The 25,863-nt window shown below is 41.1% G+C and overlaps 1 protein-coding gene across 4 annotated transcripts in view; it reads left to right on the top strand.

Annotated features, from left to right (window-relative positions):
- Window positions 1-25,863, top strand: part of PRR29 (proline rich 29) — a 285,361-nt gene that overhangs the window by 231,400 nt on the left and 28,098 nt on the right. For 3 of the 4 annotated variants that reach the window (XM_044055358.1, XM_044055355.1, XM_044055356.1), the window contains exon 5: window positions 22,567-22,637. The exons of the other annotated variant lie outside the window; for it this stretch is intronic. In XM_044055358.1, coding sequence (XP_043911293.1) covers window positions 22,567-22,637 — 71 coding nt within the window. The remainder of the gene's footprint in view (window positions 1-22,566; window positions 22,638-25,863) is intronic. 4 annotated transcript variants of the gene reach the window in all.

The following is a 25,863-nucleotide window of genomic DNA, read 5'->3' as shown; positions in this document are numbered from 1 at the left end:
TGCCTTCCCTTTTTGGGATTTTGCTCTATCATGTAGTAGCTTCCTCCTTCTATTGTATAGTTTATTTATGGCTGGGGTCCAGCAGACAGGACGTCTGCCTTTCGAGGATTGGGTCTTGGTTTTATTTGGGATTGCATGATCCATGCATTCCTGAAGGTGTTCATAGAATGCGTTTATAAAGGATTCTGCGGTCTGGGCCGTATTTTCCACAGGCCCAGGGGCTTTGAAGGATTCCACCTCGGTTTTGAGGAGTGTGAAATTTGCTTTAGAGAAGTTTTCACTGTGGTTTTCAGGGCAAGGGGTGGAGTCGGGATGTGAATATCCAGTGAGATTAGTTTATGGTCTGATCTTACCAGTGAGGGATACACTTCTGGTCTGGAGCATAGAGTCGCCATGTTGGTGATGATCAGGTTCAGTATGTTTTCCCCTCTTGTGGGAGTGGTAACAAGTTGTTCCATAGCATTTGAGTTTATAAATTCTAGGAACATTTGGGCTAGGGTGTTGGAGCTAGAGTAATGCTTCCAGTCTATGTTTGGGTAGTTGAAGTCGCCCAGTATAATGGTGTTTGGATAGACCTTCGTATTTTCCAGTGTTCTCAGGAAGGCCGAGTGGGGTTACTGGGTTTGGGAGGGTGATTTTTAACATGCTATAAACTGGAAGGCAGTTTTACCCACTGTTAGTTGCACATGGATAGTCTCTGATGCTTCGTGCTGTGCCACCAACCTGGAGGTATGGGTATCTTTGACGAATATTGATACTCCCCCTCTATTTGTGGTTCGGTCCAAGTTTTGGGGCCGAAAAACATGGTACGAGGTATAACCTGGTAGTGCTGGGGTGCTCTCGGGAGCCTTGAACCAGGTTTCTGTTACTGCACAGATATCGATGTTCTCCATGCTAAGGAGAGTTTCGAGTGCTTGCATCTTCAGGTTTAGACTTCTGGCATTGAGTAGCATTACTCTTAGTTTCTTATCCCTTATGATACCTATGGAGGTGGGTTTGTCTTTTGAGCCTAACCTAAAAAAAGCACTATGGGGGTAGCAAGAGCCTTTGTCAATATCAGAAAGCCAAGGGATGACAGGTGCAAGCTGTCCCTAGCGAAGCATCGTGGCTTGTCGAGCATGTCATCCCAGGCTGACAGGCATTGGATCCCCTTTGAATGACACCAATACTTAAGCTAATTGTTGAAATTGATCATCTTGTCTTCATATTGTGGCATCATTCTTGGTGAGGGTAAGATGCTACTCAAGGTCAGGCTCATACCAGCCTGGGCTACATGCTCAGAGAGCTCCTCTATGTCTCTTTTCATGTAGTCCAGGGAGGCACATCTCAGTTCATTCACACCAGCATGGACAATGACTGAGTCATATTTGTACTTGCCTTGGAGTGACCTGAGTGCTTGTGTTATGTGGCGGATCCTAGTGCCCGACAGGCAGCTCACCATGACCTTCTCCTTGTTCAGCCTGGTGAGCGGGATGTCAGTGTGCCTGATGATAGAGTCACCTACTACAAGTGTATCAGGTGTGTTGTTTAGCCTTAAGGGCTGTGACTGTTCGGCACACTGGCTTATGAGCTATGTGTTGCACGTGTTTTGTTTTGGGGTAGCGGTTGCTTGGGTGTCTGCTTTGCAGGTCTCTGCTGCTTAGGCAGATTTTTATTTAGAACCTCCGAGTATGTTTTTGTGTGTTTATGTGTTTGGTTTGCTGTCATGGTAGGGCTATGTGAGACTGGAATTGTAGTGAGTGTGGTTTCCCTCTCCTCCTGACTGGTTTCGCCAGTACTGAGTTTTGAGAGCTTAGCCTCCAGTATGGCTATATGGTTGCATCTCCCACATGTGTTGGAATTTGTTGGGAGGAGGAGAGGGTTGTCTGTGTACATGAGGCAGTTGTAACATTGCCTCAAGATTCCCAGATTCACCAGCTGGACCGGAGAGGTGATTGACAACTGACCTTTAGACATGCTAGAATAGTATTGGGAATTCCTTTATAATTGAGAAAACAGGGCCAATGGAGAACGAGGTACTCAAGGGGAGTTTGTGAGGGTGTAGTGCTTTTAATACTTTAGTATATATACAGATATATATGAGTATATATGTGTATGTACATGTATACATATATCTACATATGTATATATATATATATATATATATATATATATATATCCATATCCTTATGTGCAAACATGAGTGTTGTATATACCTTCCCAGATGTTGTTGTTGTATCTTTTGGCTTTTCCCGGTTAGGGATCGCCACAGCGGAACTCCGGTCTGCTAATGATTGGCAGTAGATTTTTACGTACCAAGTTGCCAGCCCTGACATACAACCTTAAACAAAGGCATGCCCACTCACGCATATCTCCACACAGAAGACGCTTTAGCTGAGAATCGAACAGCGTCTTACTGTGAGGCGACAATGCTACCACAGCACCACCACCACAGTATACCTTCCCAGATGTATCACACCATATTTATCTGATATGTGTATATATAGATATAACAACATACTGATTCAACACTATTTTCACTAACAAGTACTACACAATTGTAGAAGTCAAAGCAGATGGTCACTACTATTTAGAATGTGTACTGACCGATATACTGGAATAAACAACAAGCATCTTCATAGCTGTGATGGCTTAGTGATTAACCGCTGTAACTGTAGTGTACAGGGTCCTGGGTTCAAGACCTGCAATGGCTGTTTATTTTGTTGCTAGGCAGAACAAGGACTGTTGGATACACAGTGGTTAAGGCTGTTTTGAGCAGCTTTAAGTGGGTTTGTGCGGGTTTGCGCGACGGTAAGCAATGGTAACTTCCGGTTAAATAGGCTTACAGTTAGCCAAAAAGTGCTTAATCTATGTAGGCATTGCTTAGCACTGCACAAACAGGCTTAATCCCGCTTACTACTGCTTAAAAGAGCTTACTCCCACTTACCCCACTCTAATTTCTTTAAAAGAAAAGAAAAAAAGGGTGATATGAAAGTTGTAAAAAAGGGGGCACAAAGAGGGAAAGACAATTGAGAAAGTAGGTAGGGATGTGCAGGATGGGTGTAGGAAAGGTCCATAGCTGTCCATTTCTTCTGCAGCAACAATTGTGCATATACACTGAATTTGGAGGTATATTTGGACACTCAAACCCCTGAGAGAGGGGTGAAGACAACAATAATGTGTTGTGAAGCTTATTAGACTAGATTACATGTGTCCAGTGGACACGTGTGCGAAATGGACAGCTATGTATGGGGTGAAATTTTGTTTTTGGGAACAGATTGCCTTTTTTTTAAGGTGAGATTGGGATGTTGAGGAAGGATAGTAGGTTATTTGGGGAGGTAGGATGGATCAGAAAACAGACAAGACAGACAAGACAGCATGCAGGGGCAGTATATGACACATATGGGGGGTAAACACCTTGGACAGGGAGGAGTGTTTGGATATCGGAAGCCCATGAGCCCCCAAATGGAAATAGTGGGACTGAGGTCCCCACCCATGAGCAGTCACCGCTGAACCTTCACTGTCCCGAAGGTGGCTGTGCTGGGGGCTGAGCAGGAAGGGCAGGCAGACTCACTAATTGCACCATTGTGCAATTTTCTTACAAATCTAAATATATCTAACTCAAAGTCTATCCATTTAGGTATCACTGTAGGCACATATTTCAATCCTTTCTGTAAAACATTAAACATTTGTTCATTCAATGCATACTGTGTTAAATTAACTGATGTCACTGGGCTCTCCTACCTTCTTTGACAGTCATGCCCGGCCATCAGGTGTCTTCTCTCACATAATCCATCAATATCTTGGATGGACATCCTCATTTCCTCTTGCCTTTTTCCTGTCTCTCACAAATCTTCTTCATCATCTTCATCAATGTATTTAATGACAATCTTCCTTACCTTTCTGTCTTTGCCTTGTAACCAGTGTTTCCAGATCTTCCACACTGGTCACTGCTGTTGCTTGTTCTTCCTAATTCCCATGGTTGTTCTACCATTCCACTGATGTTTTCTTGTCTCTGACACCTGCCTCTTCACTATTATATGCGTACAAACTTCAGCTTCTGTGAACATCCCTGCTCGCAGAAAGTACAGCTGTGTACAATTTTACCATAACAGTAGATGTCCCTGCCTTCACTGCACTAGTATTCTTAACATTTGGGATTCCCTGCCTTGGAACCCCATCATCCAGCCAACATACCAAAGACTTCCTGTTGCATTGAAGGTACACCTGAATGTCACTCAAATTCTCCTTGCATACTGTAAGGCATAAAGGTGATGCTCAGGCTTATCATAAACAGAACTGATTGCCCCAGTAGGAACACCAGTCCATGGAACCCAAGAAGTAACCTTTACATCAAGGAAGTAAAGGATTAGGGGGATGGAGGGAGGGAGGGAGTGAATACTGCAGCAATGAAGGCAATATTTTACACAACTGTACTATGTCCTTACACTCACTTCTGCAGTATTTTTTAACATTTAGGAGAGTGCCAAAGCTCAAGAGGAAACCTGGGAGGGGGAAGAGCATTCATAACATTCAAGAGAGTGCCAAAGCTCAAGAGGAAACCTGGGAGGGGGAAGGAGAAGAAGAAGAGTGTCCTAAGAAGCGATAGAGAATGGCACTAGCAAAACTGGCCCAGTCTCTAGAGATACCATCCAACTTGTAGTGCTTAGTAAAAGTATGCACAGGAGACCAAGTAGCTGCTTTAAGAATAGAATTAGTATCTGAGCCCTTGAAAAAATACCAGAAGAAGCCTCTGCTCCAGTAGAATAAGCCTTGACTGAAGGATGGCTCTTGCCATGAAAGGTGTAACAAAAGGAAATAGCCTTAGAAATTGAAGAAGAAATAGTTTGCTTGGATACAGTTAGACCCAAAGATCTAAGATGAAAAGACACAGACAACTGATCAGATTTTCTAACAGCCTTAGTATGATCCAAATAAATTCTGAGATTGATTAAGGGAAAGCTCATTAACCACCTTAGACATAAAAGAGGGATTAGTGCGTAAGGACACCCTATCTTCATCAAAAAGGGAGGAAGCCATGAGGGCCTGTAACTCAGACACCCATCTGACAGAAGCAAGAGCTAACAAAACACGAGCAACACATAGCTCACAAAGCCAGTGTGCTGAACAGTCACAGCCCTTCTAAACAACACACCTGATACACTTGTAACAGGTGACTCTATCGTCAGGCACACTGACGTCCCGCTCACCAGGCTGAACAAGGAGAAGGTCACTGTGAGCTGCCTGTCAGACGCTAGGATCCGCCACATAACACAAGCACTCAGGTCACTCCAAGGCAAGTACAAATATGACTCAGTCATTGTCCATGCTGGTGTGAATGACCTGAGACGTACCTCCCTGGACTACATGAAAAGAGACATAGAGGAGCTCTCTGAGCATGTAGCCCAGGCCGGTATGACCCTGACCTTGAGTAGCATCTTACCCTCACCAAGAATGATGCCACAATATGAAGACAATATGATCAATTTCAACAATTGGCTTAAGTATTGGTGTCATTCAAAGGGGATCCAATGCCTGTCAGCCTGGGATGACATGCTCGACAAGTCATGATGCTTCGCTAGGGACGGCTTGCACCTGTCACCCCTGGGCTTTCGGATATTGGCAAAGGCTCTTGCTACCCCCATAGTGCCTTTTTTAGGCAAGGCTCAAAAGACAAACCCACCTCCATAGGTATCACAAGGGATAAGAAACTAAGAGTAATGCTACTCAACGCCAGAAGTCTAAACCTGAAGATGCACGCACTCAAAACTCTCCTTAGCATGGAGAACATCGATATCTGTGCAGTAACAGAAACCTGGTTCAAGGCTCCCGAGAGCACCCCAGCACTACGAGGTTATACCTCATACCATGCTTTTAAGCCCCAAAACTTGGATCGAACCACAAAAGGAGGGGGAGTATCAATATTCGTCAAAGATACCCACACCTCCAGGTTGCTGGCACAGCACAAAGCATCAGAGACTATCCATGTGCAACTAACAGTGGGTAAAACTGCCTTCCAGTTTATAGCTTGCTACAGACCACCCTCCCAAACCCAGGAACCCCACTCGACCTTCCTGAGAACACTGGAAAATATGAAGGTCTCTCCAAACACCATTATATTGGGCGACGTCAACTACCCAAACATAGACTGGGAGCATTACTCTAGCTCCAACACCCTAGCCCAAAGGTTCCTAGAATTTATAAACTCAAATGCTATGGAACAACTTGTTACCACTCCCACAAGAGGGGAAAACATACTGGACCTGATCATCACCAATATGGGGGCTCTATGCTCCAGGCCAGAAGTGTATCCCTCACTGGTAAGATCAGACCATAAACTAATCTCATTGGATATTCACATCCCGACCCTACCCCCTGCCCAGAAAACCACAGTGAAAAAGTTCTCTAAAGCAAATTTCACACTCCTCAAAACAGAGGTGGAATCCTTCAAAGCCCCCGGGCCTGTGGAAAATACGTCCCAGACTGCAGAATCCTTTATAAATGCATTCTATGAACACCTTCAGGAATGCATGGATCATGCAATCCCAAATAAAACCAAGACCCAATCCTCCAAAAGCAGACGTCTTGTCTGGTGGACCCCAGCCATAAACAAACTATACAATAGAAGGAGGAAGCTACTACATGATAGAGCAAAATCCCAAAAAGGAAAGGCATCTCTCATCAGTATTAGCAAAAAACTACGGGCACTCATAAAATCGTCTAAGGCCAGCTTCGAGAGAAAAATTGCCCAGGACACTAAGGATAATCACAAGGCTTTCTTTAGTTATGTTAGGAACCTGGGTGGGACTTCCCAGATATGCTCAGAATTAGTCCAAAATGGCAAAAAATACCCCGAACCCACAGACATTGCCAACATCCTAGCTGACAGGTTCAGTGCAAACTTCTCCCCCTCCCCACCAAAAGGGCAAATATCTATCCCAGCAGAGTGCTGCCCCCCTGACATCTCAGATGCTCAGGTAAGAGCCGTCCTCTCCAAAGCAAAAAACACAGCATCAATGGGACCAGACGGTATCCCGGGCTGCATCCTACAAGAACTGCAAGAAGAGCTAAACCCAAACATTAAGCTACTGTTCAATCTCAGCCTTACTACAGGATATGTACCCAAAGAGTGGCGTACAGCAACAGTGGTCCCTCTCCACAAACGTGGTGCCTCAACGGATCCTGGAAACTATCGCCCTATAAGCCTGACTAGCTTGGTCTGCAAAGCTATGGAAAGGATCATCATGGACCTCATAAATAAAGATATTGATGACCTACAGACACTGGATCCTACCCAGTTCGGCTTTGTTAAGGGCAGATCCTGCCTCTTAAACCTGGTCGATTTCTTTGAAACAGTCTGGGGAAAAAACGGCAAATAAACCACAAAAGAAAAAACGGAGAGCAGCAGTACGTAGTACAACCAGGAAGTCACTCTGTAACCAGGTGCTAAAAAGAAGACTGGACGTGAATTTTAACGCAGATTTATTGATTAAAATAATAGCGTTTTCGCTGACAAAACAAAAGCAGCTTCTTCAGAAAAAAGAATAAACAGTTTGGCGCCAAGGCTTCCATTTAAAAACATGTCATAATGACATCACTGCTACATCCACAATTCTAATTTAAAGACACACTGATATTTTACTGAAGTGAAAGTTCAGATGGGCTAAAAACTGTATCCAGCTCTTAAAGTATACCTCTTGGAACAATGTGAACGAAACACATAAATACAAGTGTTGAAATACCAAACAGTATCAAGTATCACAAAGACAGGAATAAAATTAAACATTTAAATTGATTTGTAATGTTGACTGATTCAAAGCGTCGTCAATACTGGAGTGGCAAGTTACCCATCAAGTAATAGTCAAAGTGGAGGACGCTCCTAAACAGTAAAGAAAGTGTTATCATGTAAGCAGGTTAAAAATTAGTAAAACTATATTGTTTAATGATCTAATTCATTATTTAATAGTAGTAAAAAATATTAGTAAAATGAAATAATACTATTTAGTTTATGAAATAAGCCAAATAAAAAAATGAATAAAAATGAATAAATAAAAGTAAAAGGACCTTCTATCATAATTATAGTAGTCAATAACTCCAACTCTATTTAGTGTAACTTCTCATTTTGAGTAGAACTGAGATGTTACAATTCTCGTTGAGCCCAGGATGGTGAAAGGCATTAAGCCTAATCTGCCATTCCAGTTCATGTAGTTCAAGTAATAAAGATAGTGGGCCCCCTCTAATACTAGGGGGTACATGCTCAATCCCCATGAAAGAAAATTTATGATCGGAAATTTCTCAATATGCCTAGCTAGGGCATTTTCCTGTTTATTTGTCCTGATGGCGTAAACGTGTTCGTATATCGTTGACGGAATTTACGATCCGTCTTGCCAATATAGAAAGCAGGACAATTGTGGCAGAAAGCTCCATAAATCACTGATTTTGTGTTGCAGTTGATTGTATGTCTTATCAGATATTTATTATCATTGACAGTAAAGGAAGCCCCTGTTTTTAAACAGTGACACCAGTTACAAGAGCCACATGTTGTAGACCCTTTAATTCTCGTGAAGCTGAGTTCGTGTCTACCTTGCATAAGCTCCTTGAGGTTCCTACCTTTTCTAAAAATAACTCTAGGAAATGGGCCCAATTTTTGGAAAAGATCTATGTCATTCCTTATCAAGTCCCAATTCTTGTTTAGAATTTTACAAATTCTCCCTGTGTCGTTACTAAAGACAGTGATGAAACTAGACACTAAATTGTGTTTGACCAAGAATCCAGGTGGCATGGAATTGAGTGGTGAAAGTTGGTCAACACTGACTTGTGTATGATCAACAGGGCTCAGTGGTTGGTCTACCTTAAGTTTAAGAAGAGATTTAAAAATGCCTCTAGCTTTTTTTATTTCTATTTCTATAATGATTTCCTCAATCAATGTAATAGGGTACCCTCTGTTTAGAAATTGATTCTTAAGGAACAGACATTCTTCACTGAAAGCTGAATCAGAGTTGCACATTCGTACTGCCCTGACAAACTGGCCTTTGACTATGGCCCTCTTTTGTTTGAAAGGGTGTTGACTAGTGTAGTGTAAAAGGGAATTACAGTGTGTAGATTTCCTAAACACTTTGGAAAAGTACATTCTAGCAGTGTCATCTTTATTTAGCTTAACATCTAAGTAGTCTATGACTTTATCTGAAAAGGTTGATGTAAATTTCAGAAAGGTGGTAGTACAGTTCATAAAATCTACTAAGGAATCCGCTTCAGCCTTATTTCCCTTAACTAAGATGAAAATGTCGTCTAGATATCGAGTGTAGAAGCGTATCTGTTCCTTAAAGGAAGGGTTAAGTAAGATGAACTTAGATTCCCAAAAGGCCATGAAAATATTGGCCACACTGGCCCCACATGGGGAGCCCATGGCTATGCCTTGTTTCTGTAGAAAAATTCTTTCATTGAAAATGAAAAAATTAGAATCAAGGACAATGTCCAGTAATTCTGTGACTATACTGATTTCATTATGTGTGGCACCCAGATCTTTTAGTTTAAGACCCACCCACTCGGTAGCTTCCTGATGTGGTATTGATGTGTATAGGTCAACCACATCTATTGTGAGGAAATTAAATTCAGGGTTGTACTCGATACTATCTATACTACTAAGGAAGGACCATGAATCTTTACAGATGGAGGGAATATTCTTTAGATATTTTAACAAGATGTGATCAATCAGCTTCGAACTGTTGTAAGTCATAGAAAATCTGCCATCTATTACGATTATCTTACGATACCATTTTAAGCAATTTAAAACAACTTGATACTAAAATGGTTAAACTAAAGAAACTACAGCTGGAAGTCTCTTACTTCCAGCAATGTTTAAACGAGAACATAGTGCCTAAAGGTCTTCGTTCTTCCTTTACGCCTTCAGGCTTGATCCAGGGGCCTGATTTTTTGACAGACTTGGTCATACTTTTTTCAAGACAAGGGGCACAACTTTTGGAACTGCTAATAAAACACTATTCCCTCAATATTAATTTATTGACAGATGAGATCAAATTACTTGATAACACCATCAAAATGGACATCAACTTTTTGCGTTTTAAAGTAGAATATGACCGGACTTTCATAAGCATTGAGGGGCTTATGTCTAAATTGAAGCAGAACAAAGTTAAAAAACTAAATAGGGATAGGGATGCCTACAGTCATCAATGTGCATTCCCTAAATTACAGTCCGTGCCCACTTCTGGAGTTAACAGCCTTGACAGGTTTGATTCTGACGTGGTCCCTGCTACTTCTGCTAATGAACCTGTTGATTTCAACCAACATGGGTCTAACACTAAAAGAACTGATAGGCAAAATGGAAGGTTTCCTAATAACAATGCTAAGTCCAGGAACAATAATTTCAGTTCAAACTTTGGCAACAACAATGATTTTTTAGGACAACTCCCACAACGTCAATACCAGACGAGGAGCAGAACTCGGAACAACTAACTCTGACCCATACTAACTTAGAGTGTGCTGACAGTGTGAGCTCACACTTACGCATTCAACTCAACCAGAAAGGTGACTTTAAAATATACAACTTCTCGGACACAATGCTTCCATCTGAACTTGTTGAAATCATGTCCCGAGGCAATACATTTGTGCCCAGTTCTGGTTGTGATATCACCAAAACCATCTTGGACTTAAAATGTTACACCAGGAAGTTGAACTTGGATGTACTATTTAACAATTCCATTGCTTTACCCAGAGCTGAGCTGAAAGTTCCGAGCACCTTCAATCCCCCACTACATCCTGGGTTAAAGACCTTTGAAAATATTTGTGAATTAGATATCAGAGATTTGGCTAATTCTAACAAAGTTTCAAAGACTCATACACACCATAACATCACTATGGAACAGAGAAAGGCACTGTCTGATTTCAAACTTTTACCAGTCAGGGTTATCAAACCCGATAAAGGGGGTGGACTGGTAATTTTTAACAATACTCTGTATAATGAAAAAATGTTCTCTGTTTTGAACACAACAGCATACTGCCCTTCCTCTATTAGTGAAATGAATGGTGTACATAGGAGAATTAGGGGCTACCTCAGGGACATGTACCTAGAAGGTCGAATTGATTTGGAACTGTACAATTTTCTAGATATAGTCTTCCCAAAAGTGCCTATGATGTTTGGCATCCCTAAGATACATAAGAACTTAGAGGACCCACCCATGAGGGCTTTAATAGATGGCAGATTTTCTATGACTTACAACAGTTCGAAGCTGATTGATCACATCTTGTTAAAATATCTAAAGAATATTCCCTCCATCTGTAAAGATTCATGGTCCTTCCTTAGTAGTATAGATAGTATCGAGTACAACCCTGAATTTAATTTCCTCACAATAGATGTGGTTGACCTATACACATCAATACCACATCAGGAAGCTACCGAGTGGGTGGGTCTTAAACTAAAAGATCTGGGTGCCACACATAATGAAATCAGTATAGTCACAGAATTACTGGACATTGTCCTTGATTCTAATTTTTTCATTTTCAATGAAAGAATTTTTCTACAGAAACAAGGCATAGCCATGGGCTCCCCATGTGGGGCCAGTGTGGCCAATATCTTCATGGCCTTTTGGGAATCTAAGTTCATCTTACTTAACCCTTCCTTTAAGGAACAGATACGCTTCTACACTCGATATCTAGACGACATTTTCATCTTAGTTAAGGGAAATAAGGCTGAAGCGGATTCCTTAGTAGATTTTATGAACTGTACTACCACCTTTCTGAAATTTACATCAACCTTTTCAGATAAAGTCATAGACTACTTAGATGTTAAGCTAAATAAAGATGACACTGCTAGAATGTACTTTTCCAAACTGTTTAGGAAATCTACACACTGTAATTCCCTTTTACACTACACTAGTCAACACCCTTTCAAACAAAAGAGGGCCATAGTCAAAGGCCAGTTTGTCAGGGCAGTACGAATGTGCAACTCTGATTCAGCTTTCAGTGAAGAATGTCTGTTCCTTAAGAATCAATTTCTAAACAGAGGGTACCCTATTACATTGATTGAGGAAATCATTATAGAAATAGAAATAAAAAAAGCTAGAGGCATTTTTAAATCTCTTCTTAAACTTAAGGTAGACCAACCACTGAGCCCTGTTGATCATACACAAGTCAGTGTTGACCAACTTTCACCACTCAATTCCATGCCACCTGGATTCTTGGTCAAACACAATTTAGTGTCTAGTTTCATCACTGTCTTTAGTAACGACACAGGGAGAATTTGTAAAATTCTAAACAAGAATTGGGACTTGATAAGGAATGACATAGATCTTTTCCAAAAATTGGGCCCATTTCCTAGAGTTATTTTTAGAAAAGGTAGGAACCTCAAGGAGCTTATGCAAGGTAGACACGAACTCAGCTTCACGAGAATTAAAGGGTCTACAACATGTGGCTCTTGTAACTGGTGTCACTGTTTAAAAACAGGGGCTTCCTTTACTGTCAATGATAATAAATATCTGATAAGACATACAATCAACTGCAACACAAAATCAGTGATTTATGGAGCTTTCTGCCACAATTGTCCTGCTTTCTATATTGGCAAGACGGATCGTAAATTCCGTCAACGTATATACGAACACGTTTACGCCATCAGGACAAATAAACAGGAAAATGCCCTAGCTAGGCATATTGAGAAATTTCCCGATCATAAATTTTCTTTCATGGGGATTGAGCATGTACCCCCTAGTATTAGAGGGGGCCCACTATCTTTATTACTTGAACTACATGAACTGGAATGGCAGATTAGGCTTAATGCCTTTCACCATCCTGGGCTCAACGAGAATTGTAACATCTCAGTTCTACTCAAAATGAGAAGTTACACTAAATAGAGTTGGAGTTATTGACTACTATAATTATGATAGAAGGTCCTTTTACTTTTATTTATTCATTTTTATTCATTTTTTTATTTGGCTTATTTCATAAACTAAATAGTATTATTTCATTTTACTAATATTTTTTACTACTATTAAATAATGAATTAGATCATTAAACAATATAGTTTTACTAATTTTAACCTGCTTACATGATAACACTTTCTTTACTGTTTAGGAGCGTCCTCCACTTTGACTATTACTTGATGGGTAACTTGCCACTCCAGTATTGACGACGCTTTGAATCAGTCAACATTACAAATCAATTTAAATGTTTAATTTTATTCCTGTCTTTGTGATACTTGATACTGTTTGGTATTTCAACACTTGTATTTATGTGTTTCGTTCACATTGTTCCAAGAGGTATACTTTAAGAGCTGGATACAGTTTTAGCCCATCTGAACTTTCACTTCAGTAAAATATCAGTGTGTCTTTAAATTAGAATTGTGGATGTAGCAGTGATGTCATTATGACATGTTTTTAAATGGAAGCCTTGGCGCCAAACTGTTTATTCTTTTTTCTGAAGAAGCTGCTTTTGTTTTGTCAGCGAAAACGCTATTATTTTAATCAATAAATCTGCGTTAAAATTCACGTCCAGTCTTCTTTTTAGCACCTGGTTACAGAGTGACTTCCTGGTTGTACTACGTACTGCTGCTCTCCGTTTTTTCTTTTCTTCTTTGAAACAGTCACCAAGGCCATTGACGAGGGGAAGGTGGTCCACACAGCCTACCTGGACCTCGCAAAAGCCTTCGATACAATACCCCACTCGGGCATTATAGATAAGCTCACCAGCTTATCTATAAACCCCTATGTCACTAGATGGGTTGCAAACTGGCTCAAGGACAGAACCCACATGGTTAGAATTGCTGGAGCCATGTCAGACTCCAAACCACTTACAAGTGGTGTCCCACAAGGCTCAGTCCTGGGACCTCTCTTGTTCGGTATATATTTCTCAGAGGTACTGGCCAACACGGAAGGACTGTGGCTGACCAAGTTCGCAGATGACTGCAAACTGGGCGCCATAATAGACTCTCCAGCCGACACAAGCATCCTCGAAAAGGGCCTCATAGAAACAGACAACTGGTGCCAGAGCCATGGCCTCAAGCCAAATGCCAAAAAGTGTATTGTCATCCCCTTTGGCAAAAACAAAGTGCCCACAAATTACCACATAGGTGGTAATCCATTAAGTACAGAAGAAGTAATTAGGGACCTGGGGACCCAAGTTGATAGCAATCTCTCATTTGACAACCACGTGGCCAAAGTGGTTAGAAAAACATTTTATATAGCCCACCTAATCATGAAGGGATTCACATCTAGATCGGGGGAGGTCATCGTGCCTCTTTACTCATCCCTCATCGGGCCCATAATTGAGTACAATGCCCCTTTTGGGATGTACCTTACCAGACACCTGCAGCAAGTGGAAAGACCCCAAAAGTACCTCACCAAGAGGATCAAAGGGCTCAAACAGATGTCATATTCTGCCCGGTTAAAGAAACTCCAGCTCTACTCAGTGGCATACCGCCTGCTCAGAGGCGATCTGTGCCTGACGTATAAAGCCATGTCCAACCCGGAATTAATGGACATGCTGCACCTCAGAAAATCCAAATCCCATCGAGCTACGCTCGAGAGACTTGAACCTCAGCAGTGAAATAAATAGGACATGCTGGAGGGACAGATTCATAACCCAGAGGCTCCCTTCACTCTGGAATAAAATCCCAGTCCAGGTTAGGCAGAGTCCCTCATTGACTCTCTTCAAGAGGAATCTTGATGAGTGGATGGGAGATCGTAGGTTTACCCCGGGTATCACTTCTGTGTCACTGTTAGACAGAGGCACAGTATACTAACCTCGAAAAAGGGCATAGCAAAATTAATTTAAAATGGGTGGCGAAAGCCAAACACACTCTGGCTAGGCTTATAAATGCCCTAGGACAGATAGCCTAGTATGAACCTATGAACCTATGAACAACAGAACAGTCTTCCAAGAACAATGTTGCAAGGGAGCTGAAACAGGCTCAAAAGGAGACTAGTTAACTTCTCCCGAAGAAAATTAAGTTCCCAGGAAGGTAAAACAGGCTTCCTGGGAGGTCTAATAATAAGAACTACTTTGAGAAATTGTTCAACCTCGCATCTAGAAGCTAAAGGAGGAGATAAAGGCAAACAAGCAGAGATGGCTGATAAGTGGGCCTTAAAAGAAGAATAGGCCAAACCAGCATTGAGCAACTCACACTTATGAGAGAGAACCAAAGGACATTTACAATAAGTGGGTTCAGATTAAGAGACACACACCAAATAGAATACCTTTTCCATTTGGGTAAGTAGGATTTCCTAATAGTAGGTTTCCTGGCCTCCTGCAGGACTTGCAGAATGTCCTCATAAAAATGTCTCTATGAGAAATCAAAATCCTATCACCCACAAGGTCAGTTGAAACATGGGCAGGTGGGGATGGATGAGATATCCCTTATCTTGTGTAATTAGCTCCACCCTTTGGGGTAACTTGTGATTATTGTCCCTGGCTAGATGCAGAAGTAGAGGGAACCTGTGCTGTCGCAGCCAAAAGGGAGTCACCAACAAGATTTTGGAAGCATCCTGTTGAAATCTGAACAGGACTTTCAGAATGAGAGGATGGGGGGGAATGCATAAAGAAACATCCCCTTCCAAGGGAATGAGACAGTGTGTACCTTCCATACCAGAGGACCTGGGACTCTGGCAGAAAACAGAGGAACTTGTCTGTTCAGAGGGGAGGTAAAAAGATCCAGTCGAGGAGTACCCCCACTGGTGAATAATGTCCAGAAACACATCCCTGTGAAGCATCTATTTGTAGAACTGAGTTAAGAACCTGCTCAGAGTGTCTGCCACAGTGTTCTAACTAGAAGGGATATAAGCTGCCTGAAGAGTCACTTGATAGTTGACAACAAGATCCCATACCAGAAGTGCCAGCAGGCAAAGAAGGCAGGATCTCGTTCCTCCCTGTTTGTTTACATACTACATCACTGTGGTATTGTCTGTGAAGACCTTGAGAGGTTCTGTAGAGAAAAGAGGATGAGAGGCCTGAAGGGCCAACAGATGATCTCTCATCTCTTTGACAATGATGTGGTCCCTCCACCTGTGAGGTGACCACACCACCTGTACTTTTAGAGAGCCAAACGTCACCCCCAACCCACATCTGAAGCATCTGTGAGCAATTCCTGAGAGGGAAGAGGGACATGAAAAGGGATGCCTGGGTTCAGAGACAACTGCCAAATCCACCCATGAAGTTCCTGTCTGAGACAAGGAAGAAGATGAACTGCGAAGTCTAGAGGATGTGAATGCTGAAGCCACACTGACTTCAGAAACCACTGAAACTTTCTCATGTGAAGTTTAGCCAGAGGGAGCATCAGAATGGTGGATGCCATGAAACCCAGAGCTCTCAGAAACTACCTGGCTGTAATGTAAGGCAGAGGAAGAAGTGTGTGAAAGAAATGAATGAAAGTTACGGCCTTCGGAGGGGGCAGCGATGAAATCATAGGCACCGAATGAATCCTGCAACCGAGGAAAACATGATCCTGAGAAGGAGTCAGAGAAGACTTCATGAAATTTATTGTGAATTCCATGCTCTGAAGAAGGGAAATGGTGAAATGAAGATTTTGCAAGAGAGTCTCTGGAGAGACACCTGAATCAACAGAACATCTAAGTAAGGAAATGTTTGGATCCCTTGAAGCCTGCAAAAAGCAATCCCAGGAGCAAAGCATTTGGTGAACACCCTTGGGGCACTAGAAAGGCCAAAGGGCAAAGCAAAGAACTGAAAAATGTAAAAACTTTCTGAAAAGAGGATGGATTGGAATATGGAGATAAGCATCCTTGAGATCCAGAGACCATATAGGCCTGAGGGAGCAGGAGAGGAAACAGAATTGGAAGGCTCAACATCCAAAAGGAAGGTGCTTTTTAAAAAGTGTTTAGAAGAGAGAGGTCTAGAATAGGTCTCCAAGTGCCCTCTTTTCTTGACACTAGAAACAGTCTGGAGTTGAACCTTTCCCCTTTGGGACACAGGCACCTATTGAATAGTACCCTAAGTCAGGAGAGTTTGAAGAACCTCTGGGAAAAAGGGAAGCTGTTCCTGAGGAGGTTGAGGAATGCCCATAAACGAAGGGTGGGATTTCCACACCATGAAGTACCCCGGATGAAAGATCAACAGAATCCAAGAATCTTGAGTGATCTGAAGCCAAGAAGGAAGAGAAAAAGAAAGATGAAGAGAAACGGTAATGTGGCTGGGAAGATATGAATAGCCATACAGTACCTCATTTGTCTGGAAAGGAAGGCCTCTAATACCCTGAAAACTGAGAAGCTTTAGCAGGAGGAGCCAGTTTGCCACCATTCTTGCCTTTAATAGAAGGAAGGGAATGTCTACGAACAAAAGCAGGCTTAGTGGGATAGTTTCTCTGACATTTAGGCAAAGGAGAAAGAAAAACATGTTTAAGCTCTTGTAAAGCCTTGCCCTTAGCCTGAAGGGACTTAAATAAACCAGCAGCAGCTTCCCCAAACAAAAGTTTAGAATCCAGGGGAGCATCCATCAACTTATTTTTGATATCATCAGGTAGAAGCTGGAGCCTAAGCCAAGAATATGTCCTCATAACTGAACCAAAAATAGCAGCCCTAGAAGAGGCATCTGCCATATCATAACTACCTTTAATAGAATGATGAATGGCTTGAGAGGAAGTCCCTAGCAAGGAAAGAACAGAAGTTTTACCCTCAGAGTCTGGAAAATCATAAATACGTTGACAGGCCTGAGAAAGAAGAGCCAACACATACCTAGACATATGGGTCTGATAATTAATAGCTCTAAAATCTAGGGTAGCAGAAGTGTAAACCTTCTTACCCAGATGTTCCATAGTTCTGTTGTCTTTGTCAGAAGACAGTAATTTGGGTGAAGGAAGCAACTGAGATGGCACATCAGAGGCTACAGAGACCACAGAAGGGTCATAAGCAGCAGGACATTTATACAAAAAAAAAACAATCCTCAGGCACCCTACAAAACCTATCAAGCTTCTTGGGAGCAGGGGGTAAAGAATTAGGAGCATGAGAGGGACTGGAAAACGCATCTAGCAAAGCAGCCAAAACAGGAGGGATAGATGCAAGTTTAGGAGACTCCAACTGCAGCAACTCATAGTACCTCTTATAGATATCAGAGACCTGAGCACAATCCCACTTAAAAAAAATCCATCCTCCTAGAGAGTGTGTCCCCAAAGGAAATTTCCTCAAAAGGAACATCTGAGCTAACAGATTCCTCCTCCTCCTCCTCTGATTCAAATCCAAAGGAGAAGGAATTTGAGTAGAATAAGTCAGGGATTTGTCATCAGAATCCAATTCAGTCTCAGAAGAATCGTGTTCTCCAGGCCTTTTAGGGGAGTAGAGGACCAAGGAGGAGCAGAAACTGAACTCCCTTGATGAGGTTTTGAAGACATTAAAGCAGAAAATACCCTCTGAGTGAAAGCCTGCTAGTCACGTTGAGGATCCTGAGGAGCAGAAGAAACATCTTTATGTTTTTGTTACTTTTTTAAGGGAATGTCCCCTCCAAAAAACTGAGAAGACTCAGACCCAGGATGGTAGTTGAAAACCCTAGTAGGAACTTCTTCCCCAACTAAAATCTGAGGAACTCTCCTAAGCCCCTTGGAAAAAAATCAACCGTGGTTCCCCCTGAACATCCAAAATGGACGCCTGCAAAGCCTCATCAGGTGTACTGCCAGTCGGAATCTCACTGGCCTCCAATACAGTCATGGTCAAGGAATCCAACAACACAGCTGGACAAGACTCTGGGTTTGTAACAGCCTCAAGAAAAACACCTGGCAGAGGCTGGACAGCGAAAGATTGCAGTTGTACATTTTTGACCTTCCTCTCCCTAATGGCTGACACTCTGGGAGGGAGATTCCATCCATTGTATCTTTAACAAGAAGGTGAAGATGCTGGTTCTCAAGACACAAGGAAAGGGAAGGAAATCTGCTGTGAAGGGTTTTTGGAATGAAAGTCTGGCAAATAGAACAAAATGTATGGTCATGACATGCTTCTGGACAAAAAAAGACACTTATTGTGGCGGTCTTTATGGGGAATCTGTATCCCACACTGGCATTTACCATTCCTGGATGACATTAACCCCAAGGAGCACAAAAAAGCAAAAGAAAACAAAACACCTCAATGGGGCACTTATCTGCAAGCAGGCACAGGTAATCACTGGAGAATGAGAACGCATTCAGCTGGCAAAACAGATGCAGGTAAGCAGACCAATGGTGAAAAGATGCATTCAGACTGGCGGCAAAGAAATTCTGTTTATGGTAAACCTGAACATCACCTTTATGCCCTACAGTACAGTACAGTACAGTACACGAGGTATGTTTGAGTGACACTCAGGTGTACCTTTAAATGCAACAGGAAGTCTTTGGTGTACTGGTCAGATGACAGGCTTCCACAGCAGGGAATCGCAAATTTTAATGCAGTAGTGAATGTAAGGACATCTGATGTTCATTGTCTGTCAGACATGGAAACAAACAGCTGAAGTGAGATGATGTATAGTAACCTTTTAGCTTAATTAGAAAGGTAGACGTGTCCCTCTTTTGAAGTATATGAATAAGTACTTTTCACTTTGATTAACTGATATTTTGTGATGTTTTTACTGAGAATTTGTGATGATTGATGATTGGCTGATAATTCAGAGAGGAGCAAAGCTCTGCAGGGAGCTGTAAACCATGTGTGTTTGTCAGTATACAAGCAGGCCAGACAACTTTCACATGTTGCATCCTAAAAGCAGCCCTAGTTGATGATGACTAGCAGAACATAAATCATCCAGTTAGGAAGTGCTCTGCTCTTGGAAGACTGCAGAAGCTAAAAAGAGCCATTTGTTGAAGCCTGTGCCCAATCAGCAATTAGCAGCAGAGCACAGTAACATCACACTTTATGAGCCAGACGTATATTGAGCACTTGAAGCTTGCTGTTGACCACAACATGAACCAATGGTACAGGTGAGAGGAAAGACCTGAAAACAGTTATGCATTACTTGTGCTTTATCTACACTAGGCAATGCTTTACTGCCCTCTTCAAACAGCCCTGACTAGGTTGTGGAAATGCCTCCACCCCATCATGAAACTTGTACTGACATGCAATAATACTTTGCAATAGAAGAGGTATGTCAGCAGTCAGCAACTGATCAAAAAAAAATAGGAAAGGTTAAGTAGCAAAGTTTTAGGAATGACATACTGGACACAGTGACAAAAATACCAAAGAAAAAAAATAAATGATGCACTGACAGAGGCAGAACAAGGTCACAAAAGCAGAAGAGATGATATTTTTAGTACATCTTTCTGTGTTCCTTCTGTCCCTGACCCTCAGACCCCTGGCAACCATTTGGCCTTGTCATCCTCGTTATCCTTTCAACTATTAATCCATAATGAGATTAAAAGTCCACTATCAGGTGGCTATTTTTCTGGATGGTTGGGAGATTTTTATGCCATAACTCCTATACCTCAAAAAGGCTAGAGCCATAGTACATATAAGACAGTGATTCAACAAGCCATACCACATCTTTCTGAGAAGGGGAGCATCCCACTGCATGAACTATGCTTAATGCTAAAGTGAGTTTCTCAGTGGTATCCTGGTGGTCTAATGGCTAGGATTAGGCAGTCTCACTGCCATGTCCCAGGTTTGATACCTGGTCAGGAAATTTCAATGGATTTTAGGAGTCTAAACAAAAACTCCACACTTTACAAGCTGTCTTCTCTCTGGAGACTTTAGACATCTATGCTGTTACCAAGACTTAGTTTAAAGCCGCAGAAAGCATTCCAGCAGTGCAAGGCTTGCAGAGCCTTCCACACATTTAGGCCAATGGCAGCACAGACTGGGGCTAAAGGTGGAGGTGTCTCAATCCATGTTAGCAACAAATGCAACTCCAGGTTAGTTAAGGAGGATGATACCCTGAAATTCATCCATGTATAAATCTCCACAGACAAGTTCCTTACCATGGGCCAGCTACAGGAAGTGCACAACTTGTACCTAGACCTACTAGAGGCACTCAACATCCAATCAAAACCCTATACATGGGTGACTTTAACTACTCCTCTATAGACTGGGAAATATACACTGCCTCACCCTCACAGATACAATGTTTCCTAGACTTTATCACTGCAAACACAATGGAACATATAGTGCATGATCTAACCAGAGGGTCTAACATACTTGATCTAGCATTCAGTAACATGAGAAAGCATTGCACCCCACTTCCCTCATCTTCATTGGGTCTAACATACTTGACCTAGCATTCAGTAACATGAGACAGCATTGCACCCCACTTCCCTTGTCTTCATTGGGTCTAACATACTTGACCTAGCATTCAGTAACATGAGACAAGCATTGCACCCCACTTCCCTCGTCTTCATTGGGTCTAACATACTTGACCTAGCATTCATTAACATGAGACAGCATTGCACCCCACTTCCCTCATCTTCATTGGGTCTAACATACTTGACGTAGCATTCAGTAACATGAGACAGCATTGCAGCCCACTTCTCTCATCTTCATTGGGTCTAACATACTTGACCTAGCATTCAGTAACATGAGACAAGCATTGCACCCCACTTCCCTCGTCTTCATTGGGTCTAACATACTTGACCTAGCATTCATTAACATGAGACAGCATTGCACCCCACTTCCCTCGTCTTCATTGGGTCTAACATACTTGACGTAGCATTCAGTAACATGAGACAGCATTGCAGCCCACTTCTCTCGTCTTCATTGGGTCTAACATACTTGCCCTAGCATTCAGTAACATGAGACAGCATTGCACCCCACTTCCCTCATCTTCATTGGGTCTAACATACTTGACCTAGCATTCAATAACATGAGACAGCATTGCAACCCACTTCCCTCAACTTCATTGGGTCTAACATACTTGACCTAGCATTCAGTAACATGAGACAGCATTGCACCCCACTTCCCTCATCTTCATTGGGTCTGACATACTTGACCTAGCATTCAGTAACATGAGACAGCATTGCACCCCACTTCCCTCATCTTCATTGGGTCTGACATACTTGACCTAGCATTCAGTAACATGAGACAGCATTGCACCCCACTCCCCTTGTCTTCATTGGTGAGGTTGGAATACAAAAGTGTTGCTTTTGAAATAAAAGTCAACTCAGAAAACCCAAGTAAACCCATAACAATTAGAAACTATTTTAAAGCAAACTACATCGTATTAAGTGACAGTTTGTCTAAATTCTGGGCTCCCCCAAACCCTGAGAACACAGCTACCTTAGCAGTATTATTCACAGAAACCCTGTACAAGCATTTAAATTGCTGAAATGTACTGCCATGCCTACCAGAACTAAGCGCACATCTAACACCAAAAACGAAATATCGGACACTGCAAAACTCGCCCAAAACATATAGTTAAAAATGGTTTAAAGAAATAACCATATTAGAAGTAAGTCTGTGTCTCTTACTGAAGTTGAGTGCACTATTTCATCCTCTTCATGATTAGGTTTCTAAAGGATAATTAATTAAAATTACTGTTGTACAATGGCTTTTACAACGCATGAGTTTAGGGCAAAAGCATAATAAACGAAGCAGTGAAAGGAGTACAGAGAATAAATACAATCGATATGGCGTTGTTTAAATCACATGCATGGAATGGTTTACATTACCTTTTTGTATGCTTTTACAGAAATCCAGTGCCGCCTCCTCCTCCACCAAGTGCTACAGGAACAGTTGGTGCTGATGTCCTTCCTGCTACAGGTACGATGATAGTATACTATAATAATTATAATAATAATAATAATAATAATAATAATAATAATAATACAAAGAAGAGGACCTGCATTGCCTCACATTGCCAAAAGTGTATGCAAAGTAGCTAAAACTCATATCCAGGTGCATCACATGGTTGAAGAGATCCATGACCGAATATTTTTACAGCTCCTTGGTGCATCACATGGATGAACAGATCCATGACCAAATCCCATCACATGGTTGAACAGATCCATGACCGAATGCTTATTATACCTCCTTGGTGCATCACATGGATGAACAGATCCATGACCGAATGCTTACTACACCTCATTGGTGCATCACATGGTTGAACAAATCGATGACCAAATGATTATTACTCCTCCTTGGCATATCACATGGTTGAACAGCTCCATGACAGAATGCTTATTACAGCTCCTTGGTGCATCACAAAGATAGACAGATCCATGACCGAATGCTTATTATAGCTCCTTGGTTAGTCACATGGATGAAAAGATCCATGACCGAATCCTTGGTGCATCACATAGATGAACAGGTCCATGGTCGAATGCTTATTACAGCTCCTTGGTGCATCACATAGATGAACAGGTCCATGGTCGAATGCTTATTACAGCTCCTTGGTGCATCACATAGATGAACAGGTCCATGGTCGAATGCTTATTACAGCTCCTTATGCAGTCTCTACTGCAAATTAAAAGCTACACTGGATGAAAACCAAAAGCAACCCATTTCAGCTAACTCAGAATTTGCATAGAGCAAATTATCATACTTTTGTGATATTTATGAGGTAATAGAGATAGAATGCATAAAATTATTTGAAAAATCAATAAATAAAAGCAATTTATTTAGAATAGCAAACTCTAGGCAGTGTACTGGTGTACTAGCATGCATTGCTGTGTGTTTTGAGCTGCATCATTGTTTGTAGGACATTGTTTACCCAAGCAAGGCTTGGTCGTATTGTACACCCAGGTCTTGTAATACTGCTAAAACCGAGAAAAGCTGTATTTTGTTTAAAATTTTATTAATTACCTGTTATGTTAACTTAGTCATGTTAGCTTTTTAATTAAATTAGTAATTACTTGCCAGGTTATGGCTTGGATATGTTTATTTATAATAGCTGGTTTGTGGCTCAAATTTACTATTTGATTACAGAATAGTTCAGAAATTTAGATGTATAGGCTTTGTAGTTTTTTTTTTTAATTTTGGCCTCTATGGAACAGACCATCAGCTGTCACTTCTGCCTGTCCTTGATCTCACATGCTGAGAATCACTTTTGACCTCCCAGACCTAATCAGAAGCCCTCCGTTTGTCTGTCAGGATATTGAGGCATCCTAGTGTAGCGTCACACTCACAGGCATAGGAATTATTATTTTTTTACTTATATGCCCTACCTATTTCTCTGTCCTAACACCTGATGTGCAATGATGTAAGGCCGTTGCAGCCAAGAATGTCAGTTGATGCGTGCCCTCTGTATTTTGTAAACATTATTATTACATCTGCCTCAGGAAAGGAGCCTGGAAAAATACTGTTACCTGCCCCATCCACCCAGTCTGCTCTTCAAGTGCTAAACCCAGGTCACCTGGGCCCACTCAGGGTCATCTGTGTCACAGAGCCATCTAGGGTTTGTAGATTTAATAATGACTTACAAACATTGAAGATATACTTTAACTCAATCATGCCAATAGCACAATTCTGCTTGTGTTCACCAGTTGTTATTCAATGTGACATACCAATAGCATGTGAAAGGAAAGCTTCACTCAGCATTTTAGATAGAATATATCTCAATCACAATACATTTTTTGTAAATTCAGTACAATAATTAAACATTTTAAATATGTAAGAATAACTGTTTATTTTAAAGACTTTTTACCATAAAGAATTTTTCTTTCTAGTCACTGGTGTGAGTGCTGGCAGACATGGATGAGTTAAAGTATAAGCAACCCTGTATTTTATTTTACTTGGTTCAAAGTCCAGAACTGGTTGATGTAGAATGTTATTGTCATTTTAGTTATCATTTCTGGCACTGATTAGAGCATTGTTTTGTATTTGTTTATATGTTTATTAATCTGTTTACTTATTTATTCATAGGTTCATAGATAAATACTAGGCTAACTGCTCATATAGGCCATTTTCAGACTAGCCAATTCACCTTCAAAGGTGAGAATCAAACTTTGTACCTTAGCCATTATGCCAACCCCTCTTTATTTATTTACGATGGTAGAACACTGATCCATTTGATCTTATTTCAGAAACAGCTCAGGAGAGTACAGAGGGGGAATACAACTTGTTAAATCTCACTAATGAATAGTTAATGTAGGTAAAAGCAGAGAGAAATGCATTGTAGTTGTAACTTTTAGGAGCACGTAACTTGGTTAAAATATCTAGTGTTTCAGTAATTCTAACTGCTAGGTTGACAAATTGCATAAAGAAAGTATTGTAACCTATTACAGAGTAGAATAAATGTTGCAAAGTTAAAAATTATTTATGTTTTGTACGTTACCAAGTTAAAATATTTACATTTTTATAAGACATTATTTTATTTAATTTGAGGTGGTGTTGTCACTTATTTATGTTAAAAACCACAAAGTCCTACCAGAGGAACAAATGCACCACCAAATGATTCCACCACAAAAACGACAGCAGTGATAAAAAATATAATCCAAAAATGCTGGTACAGCAAATCAAGGCAAAGTGCAAACATAAACACAAATGTTTATTATGTGAGCGCTTTCACGGCTAACATTGCCGCTTCTTCAGACATTCAAAGCACCATTGCCATTCAGTTTATTTAAATAGACACCAGCCAATAAAAATGCAGTTACAATAAAACAGTTAACCAGCTGACGTAACAGCACAAACAAAATAGTATAAAAATATAACAGAAAAATAATATAAAAATATAAAAAACGCAATCTACCTAAAGACTATTTTTTAAAACTGGTTTAATACATATTTTATAGTTTAAGCCTTTATCTTTATTACCCTTCATCCTTATAATCCATTTTAATTCAGAAGTTTATACCTTATTGTCGATGCCCCCCCCCCCCCATACATTTTTGGATTATACTCATTTATGTTAAATGTAAACAAAATCCTAGCTACTGTTGTTTGATGTGAAGCATTTGCACTGGGCTTCTCTAAAGAGGTAAATGTGTGTGTGTATATGTGTGCCTGTGCGCACGTGTGTGTGTGCACGCGCGTGTGTGTGTGTGTG

Source organism: Protopterus annectens, chromosome 13.part0, assembly GCF_019279795.1.
Source record: "Protopterus annectens isolate FY-2018-M chromosome 13.part0, PAN1.0, whole genome shotgun sequence".
Taxonomy (NCBI): Eukaryota; Metazoa; Chordata; order Ceratodontiformes; family Protopteridae; genus Protopterus; species Protopterus annectens.
Note: the sequence above shows the minus strand (reverse complement) of the source record. Positions and strands in the feature narration are given on the sequence as shown.